This window comes from Astatotilapia calliptera, chromosome 22 (genome assembly GCF_900246225.1).
Source record: "Astatotilapia calliptera chromosome 22, fAstCal1.2, whole genome shotgun sequence".
NCBI classification, from domain to species: domain Eukaryota; kingdom Metazoa; phylum Chordata; class Actinopteri; order Cichliformes; family Cichlidae; genus Astatotilapia; species Astatotilapia calliptera.
In genome coordinates, this window is record NC_039322.1 from 23,584,323 (window position 1) to 23,592,122 (window position 7,800).

General features: G+C 48.2%; 1 protein-coding gene across 3 annotated transcripts; it reads left to right on the plus strand.

Moving 5' to 3' along the window:
• Positions 1–886: 886 nt before the first annotated feature.
• On the plus strand, positions 887–7,489 carry myclb (MYCL proto-oncogene, bHLH transcription factor b). 3 transcript variants are annotated; one of them, XM_026156927.1, is made up of 3 exons: positions 887–1,195; positions 2,100–2,784; positions 4,610–7,488. In XM_026156927.1, exons 2-3 carry the CDS (start codon positions 2,148–2,150, stop codon positions 5,386–5,388), a joined length of 1,416 nt encoding a protein of 471 aa, XP_026012712.1. In that variant the 5' UTR covers positions 887–1,195; positions 2,100–2,147; the 3' UTR covers positions 5,389–7,488. The 3 variants fall into 3 exon arrangements, with proteins under 3 accessions (XP_026012712.1, XP_026012713.1, XP_026012715.1); XM_026156928.1 differs by having other exon boundaries at positions 2,103–2,784; XM_026156930.1 differs by lacking the exon at positions 887–1,195 and having other exon boundaries at positions 2,110–2,784; positions 4,610–7,489.
• Positions 7,490–7,800: the final 311 nt, after the last annotated feature.

Sequence of the window (7,800 nt, forward strand, 5' to 3'; positions counted from 1 at the left end):
GGAGAAGAGAAGAGATGGAAAAGGGTTATCACAAAGTGCCTTGTGAGCCAAATCTTTCAAGCAGTGTTGTTGCTAATTTGTTGTCAGTCATAGGAAGTGTTACTGACCGTCAGGTTTTCAGTCAGACATGAAAAGAACACTGAAATATACACGAGTCCTTGAAATCATCACAGATTTCAACGTGCAGAAAGCTTTGAACATAAGCTCAGTGAAACACTAAGAGCTGGGGGGTTACAAATCCACCCCCCATCCAACAGCTGGAGCCTATCCCAGCTGCCATATAGGGCAAAAGGTGGGGAACACCCTGGCCAAACAAACAATTACACAGCTGTTTATTAACTGCAATAAACCACACGATCAGCTGCCACCTGTTACTTCCAAAGAGAAACAGACACCTTAGCAAAGGACCGTCAACCTGTTCGACTCCAACTTCCATGAGCCAAGCAAACAAACAAAAGAGGAGGAAACAGCAGCCTAAATCGTGCTTGTGTGTGTTTACGTGTGTGTGTTCACTCAGCAGGCAATAGCATTTAAAAATTCTAAAGCTATGCAAAATGCCTGAGAGCCTCACTGCACTACACTCCAGCATATGGTGTTTTCTCTGTTTTCTTTTACACATGATGCAGAAAATCAACCCTTAAAGCTCTCCTTCCCACGCACATGCAAATGCTTGTGCATGTGCACGGACACAAATAAACACGCTCTTATTACGGGTGCGTAATTATTGCAAAAGCAGCGCGCTGTCACCTTACGAAATCTGTGTCATAACACTCAGCTCGCACTCTCGCTTTTGCGCTCCGGGCTGTTATTTTTCAGTGTGCTGCACCTTTAAACGGCGGGCGTGGCTCTCCTACTACGACCCGCCTCTTATGCAGAATAGCCAAGAGTCCTTCCCCCGGATCATATAGTGCAGCAGTCTGCAAAGAAAGTGACCACAGCCGAAGCCTATCCAGCCCTCTGAGCGGTGGGACCGCGACCAAACGGACTCGTTCACCCTCGGTGACTGTTTACCACCTGAGAGAGACACCGAGCGCAGCAGCAGCAGAGGGAGGGAGGGACGCTCAATTTGGGAGCAGATTGCTTGTAAAGGAATCACTGTGGCTGCTTTTTCTGTGTTTTTTTTTTTTTCTTAGTGGTGTAATTACGCACAGCGGATCCATGAAGACGCAGACAGGTTTTTCACTTTGGGCACCAGGTAAAAAAAAAAAACTCCTCACAGCTGACACCCAAACGCACACGTGGATGGTTTAGATAATAAGTGAACCGCTTAAAGTTTTTATTTTAATTTTATTCGGAGAGGGGTGTGTACTGGGGGTTTGACGAATGGAAAAGCCGAATCTCCAGCGCGCCCGCTGCTTAATTAACTGATCGGCTTTTTAGACGCAGCTGAATTCCTTGAGCTTGATAAGGAGTCGAGCCGAGGAGGAGCCAAATAAAGTGCTTTACGCGCGGCTCTCCGGTCTGAGCAGCCTCACCGGGAGTACCGGGGCTGCTACCTGCTGCCTGTCTGTCCAATTAATCTATTTTCAGTCCCATTTTAATCGCCTTGTTTTCTGCTGAGCAGTCAGCGGAACACCCCCGCCCCCTCCCTTCAGTATCCTACTACTAAAACAGTGTTATGTAATGAGACAGTTGCGAAACTTTGAACTTCTCAACAGCTGCAGCAAGACTGGTGTTCTGGTTTTGGTTTGTTTTTGTTGTTTAAACCTTGCGGCATGTGAGCGGAGAATCTTTATGCCTGAAAGTCAGTGTCTTCACCTCCACTACCACTCTCTCCAAATACTGTCTTATGAAGTCTTTACCGATTTGCAAACAAGGTTCTAGTGATTTAAGTCATCTGTTACACCTTCTTTTTTTTAAGGTGGAGGTTTATTTCCTCAAAGGCAGGTCGCTGTTTACGAGGATAAACTGCATCATTATCTAACAGGCAGCGATGCATGAAAATAGATGCATTATGCATTTACCACAGGGTCGGACCCCCCGCCCCCCCAATAAATAAACAAATGATTAAAAACAAAATACGCACAGCGGTGTTATTATTTCTGATGCGAATGAGGCTCAGTTCTGATCCAGCTGTCGGCTCTGTGTGTGTGTCTCAGCAGACAGCGGGAACAGGGAGTGATTCACCCCGCTGCCTCCAGCCACCCATGCCGGGCATTAGCTCCACCGCGCCTCGTTATGAAAACTGGGACATGGACCACCTCGACCACTACCAACATTATTTCTACGACGACCACGACCCGGACGAGGATTTCTTCAAGTCCACTGCGCCCAGCGAGGACATATGGAAGAAATTCGAGCTTGTGCCGACCCCGCCCATGTCCCCTATCCGGGCGGTGGAAGGGTCGGGCAGGGTCGGACTGCTCTACCCGTCTCTCGGAGACAAGCTGGAGTGGGTGTCCCAGTTCTTGGGGCAGGAGGATGAGCAGCAGCATCAGCAGGATGTGCCGTGCAAGCTGGCTACGACCGGCGACTCGTTCGGGAACCTAAGCTCTATCATAATCCAGGACTGCATGTGGAGCGGCTTCTCGGCCGGACAGCAGCTGGAGAGAGTTGTAGGGGAGCGGTACTCTGCCTGTCCCGGGACCGGAGTGGCCGCTAAAGTCGCAGCCGGGTCCGCTGTCACCTCCCCCGGGAGGGTGCAGAGTGGCCCCGGTGACACTGTTGCCCTCGGCGGCTTGGCTGCGGACTGCGTGGACCCCACCGCGGTTCTCACGTTCCCGATAACAGGCGGATGCAAGAAACAAGTGTCTTCTGGTTCCGAATCACAGAGCGACTCTTCAGGTCAGTAACAGGTGAAGCGCACTGATGTACAGCGTGAATGGTAGCTCTTTCTCTGTGCAGTTGTGTGTCACAGTGACGTTGAACAGGTAGTTCAGTGGCCATAGTTACTTGTTCTGTTTCCACCACATCCCTGACACGCGCGCACACACACACACACACACACACACACACACACACACACACACACACACACACACACACACAGTACTTAACACACTGGAACTTCCAGACCCGCCCAGTCATGTTTTATTTAAGTCTCCTTCATTTGTTTGCTTGGATCAGTGACTTTTAGGTATTTTGTTTTTGAACTTAGTCATTTTTATTACATTTTTATTGCTTTGGTCAGCCATCTTGGCAGTAATGGCTGGCATGGCACATGATGGTGACTGCATTGCGTTACCTTTGGTGCATGCAACACATGCTTGAAGCCCAGAGAGCGACACACCCATCCAAACATCTGCTGCTTGGCAGGGATCCAGCAGACCAGCTGCTACTTCTCCCTGCTCCTCTCCTCCAGTCTGACTTATGATAACAATATCCTCTCTGCCGGCTCTCCCTGACCTCAAATTTGACATGAATTCAATAAAGAACACTTATTATTGGAACTTTATGTAACTGGGAGGGATTGAGAAGCCCCCCCCCCCCCCCCCCCCCCCCCCACACACACACACACACACACACACACACACACACACACCTTAGTTATTCTGTCTCGCCTAAATTTTCCCTGAGACAAGACCTACTTTTTCCCAATTTTGTATATATATTTTTTTCCCCACTCCCCCGAACCCATATGATCGAGTCTGGTATGTGGGCTGCCATGTGATGTCGAGCTCGGAGCGTGTGTGGAATGCCACAAAGGGAACTTGTTGCTGCATTCCTCCGCTCAACAGGCTCCGGCGCCAATTGTGTTGGGGGGTGTATTTGGGCCGAGCCAGCCCGGGCTGTGAATAGGAGCAGTGGGGGATTAGCCCGTTCAGGAGGGTTCAGGCTGGGCCTGCACAGTCCTTTTTTTTTCTTTTTTTTTTGACAGTGTTGAGCATTTCATGGAGAGACAGGAGCTCTGAGAGGAGGAGAATGAGCCAGCCCGGGAAACAGATGTGTGTTTAAGCTTCAGTAAAGAGCTATTATAGGGTTACTCTGGAGAGTCCGTCCTGTATGCTTTTGTAATATGAGACTTGAGACTTGCTTTTCACATGAGTGCTGCTGAGGATAATAGCTGGGGTCGCCTTACTCCCAGCTTTGTGTCTGTCCCCTCTTCTTGCTGTGATCTTAGTTACTTAAGAGTGTGTTTTAATCTATAAGAGTGCTGAAAGTCTCCTGGGAGTCTACTCAATTTGCGCGAATGGAGTCAAAATTTTTATTTTATTTTATTTATTTATTTCTTTTAAACCCTGTTTCCACTCTAGTAAATAGAGGAACAAATGGGTTTCGCAGCGCTGGATATTAGTCGGCTCATTTTAACAAGTTGAAGAAGCACCTGAGTGCTTCACAGCCTAACCTGTCTCTCCCTCTCATGCTCACTCTGTGCACATGAATGAAGAGGGGGAATTTCCACTCAGGGAGCTGAACTAATGCAGTGATGATTCAGAGCCTTGGTGAGAGTGTGTGAGTGAGGGAGATCATGCAGGTTTCGCGAGGCTCTGTGAATATCTTTTTCGCAGAAGCATTTAATTGGCCTGAGGAGGCGGGAGGCTAGAGCGAGCGTGTCAGTCAGGCTGCTCACCTCAGCTGGCATTTTAAGTCTTAAACGCTTCACTCTGTGTCTTTCTTCTCTTTGGACACACATTTATCCAGTTTCTTACCTTTTTATTTTCCCCTTCAGATGATGATGATGACAAAGATGAGGATGAAGAGGAGATTGATGTGGTCACGGTGGAGCACAAGCAGCAGCGTAAACCTCGCCGACTGGTCAACACCCGCAAGCCAGTGACCATCACAGTGCGAGCTGACCCCTTCGACCCCGGCATGAAGCGTTTCCACATCTCAATCCACCAACAGCAGCACAACTACGCCGCTCCCTCCCCGGACACTCTGCCGACAGCACCCGAGCCGCCGCGGAAGAGGGTTCGGCAGGAGAACGCATCGGCTCAGGTGACGCCGCCGCCTCCCCAGAACTCTAGTTCCCACCAGCCCCGGCCCGGCCACGCACCAGTGAATTTGGACAGCAGAAACCCTCACATGACCGTGGCCAGGTCGGAGTCACCTAACCTCAGCGCCTCCTCTCCTACCTCCTCCGCCTCGCCGTCATCTCCTTCATCCTCCTCATCTCACCCCCAGAGATCCCCTTCAAAGCCCCCCTCCTTCTTGCACCTCTCCAGCCCGCAGTCGTCCGACTGCGAGGACACCGACAAGCGCAAGGCGCACAACTTTCTCGAGCGCAAGCGGCGGAACGACCTGCGCTCACGTTTTCTGTCGTTGCGGGACGAGATCCCGGGCTTGGCGGACTGCCCCAAGACTCCCAAGGTGGCCATCCTGACCCGAGCCACTGAGTACCTGCAGCAGCTGCACGCCAGCGACCGGCAGAAGGCTCAGGAGAGGAAGCAGCTGAAAGCCCGGCAGCTGCAGCTGCTGCAGAGGCTGGCGCAGCTTAAGCGCTCCTGAATCTGACCCGGCACCTCACACGTACACTCACAGGACTGAACGGGACTCTGTGAGGATGAAAAAACACTAATGTTCACTTGGAATAGTGCGGGTGGATTTCATTTTTTTTTTTCCTTTTCTTTTGTTTGTTTTGTGGTTTGCACATTAGCTTCTGAGTGACTGACGAGGCCACAAGCAGTCATGACAGCAAGCTTAGGGACTGGTGATCACACGGGGGTATCTGTGGATTGGTGTATGCGTGGGCTTTCAGTTTTAGGTTTGTCCAGCCCCCCCCCCAAGCCCACACTGTCGCTTGTTACGGCCTGCCGCGTTTGTTTGACGAAACTGCCGCGACTGTGTCGTTAACTGCTGCACCACCTCCTCGATTATGACAGACTCTTGTTGCGCTTGCACAGCTGCGACATCCCCCCCTGAAATGTCTTTGTGTACTTTCCATCACATGGCCTCCAAGTTCTTGATATCCAACATGTTGACCCTTTGTTTTTCTTTTTATCTGTCATTGTCCTCAAATCTCTTTCCCTTTCTTGTTTTCTTCACACTACTTCTAACCTCTGGCCAGCCAGAGACGCGGAGCAGTGTTATCATGTCCGTCTCGAGCAGATGAAGTCCCGACTCCTCTGCCTGCAGGTTCCAGATTGCAGCTTTCGGTGTCTTACCCCCTCAATCGTCAGACGTTTCAAAAGCATCGGCTTTGCCCTTCTGTTTCGTTGCGTTATTTGGAGAAGATACAAATTTAGCAAAAATCCCAAGAATGTTCCCGCCTGTCTTTTCGTATTGTGCCATGGAGACCAGCCAGAAGATGAATGTCAGCATCCCTTAGTTAACTAAGAGAATCTTTTAGGACCTGATTTGAAATCTTTGTCCCCCCCCCCCTCAAAAAATGCCTGTAGATGAAGCCCACTGAGGTTCAGCTGTATGTTTTTTCATCTTGCTGTCTCATGAAGTCTTTTTTTTTTTTTTTTTCCTGTTTTTTGCATTGATGTAATGCCTTTAGAAGCCTTTCAGTGTATGTAGACTGTCCAGTTGGATGTTATGTATATAGTACACTTCCTGTACAGTCCCTTCCAAACCAAAACCAGAGCTGTCTACTATACTCGCCCTAGTTGGTTTTTTGTTTTTTGGCTCAAGCTTGCTGGCTTTTCAGAGACAACTCAAAGCTTCTATTTTTGTTAATAAAATGATTATTAAAAGTAAAAAAAAGTAAAAATAAAACACTTTGAACGTTGATCACACTAGTCACTTTGTCACAATGTTTTTCATTTGTTACTGTTTTCAGAGCCTCCTTGTTTTCATACTTGTGTGTTTCTGGGGTTTCTTCATTTGTTTAAATAATAAATCAGACCAGTCAGAAGTTTTTATACTATATTTTCCTACCAAGTTGTGTTTCAGTGTGAGCTAATGACTGTTTTTTGGTTAATCGCAGTGGACTGGGCTTTATTGGTGGTTTATGTGCTGAAAGTTGTGTATCTTGATTGGATACCCCACCACAAACAATTCAATCACTATAGCTGTAACGCTCTTAGATCTAGTGCAGGTGTTATGGATGGTGTGTGGACTTAAGAGGATCTACTGATGAAACTTTCGGCTGTGTGTAGCCTTGATGTCGATGCTTTCTGCTTTTTCTTTTTCTTTTTTGTGCAAGCCTGGTGGTGCCTGTTGTCCTGTAAGCCATGCAATAGGACACTGTAGCCCCGGATCGAGTACTGTAAACGATGAGTTTCATTTCCAGCTTCACTCGCTCTCAGGAAAATCCATGTAGACTGCAGCTTTCGTATCATGGCTGTAGACTGTGCTTTTGGAAGGGGGGGTAACCTGTTATTATGCTGTTTGTAACAACCTCAGGAGCCACCACAGATGGGAGAAAGTGAGCTTTAAGAGCAGGAGATGAATGGATTTGGTTGAAGAATTGTGTGCTTTCCCCCCCCGCTTCCTCCTTAATGCTCATTAATTCAGCACAAACCACCAGTAAACCCAGTCAGGTTTTTCCCCCAGCAGGGTACACCCATGACAGTGGTTTACATAGTAGTAGTTGTTGTTGTTGTTGTTGTTTTTGTTTCGTTTGTTTGTTTGTCTCCCCCCCCCCCCCCCCCTTGTGTGATGGTCACTGGTTTCTGCTGTAGCACAGTCATAGTAGCAGTGAATTCGTTTTGGTTTTTTTTGTTTGTTTTTTTTTTTTTGTTTTTTTTTGGGACCTTGTCTCAGCACTTTTCTTTTTCCTGTACCTCATAAGCCTCAGTGTATGAAGAGTAAGTCAGAAAAGTAAATAAATTCCATGGTTTGACTTCATAAATCAATCATTTGTCTCTCTTTCTTGAGTATATCACAGAAATCAGACAATCAACAGCAGAAACGGGAAACCTATTTGCCAGTCAGTGTTGTTGCACTGACGTATGCGCACGCAGTAGCGCTTCA

Coding starts and splice junctions, on each gene's coding strand:
- myclb (XM_026156927.1), top strand. CDS start 2,148: ATGCCGGGCATTAGCTCCACCGCGCCTCGTTATGAAAACTGGGACATG. Junction 2,785..4,609: donor ATCACAGAGCGACTCTTCAG/GTCAGTAACAGG, acceptor TTTCCCCTTCAG/ATGATGATGATGACAAAGAT.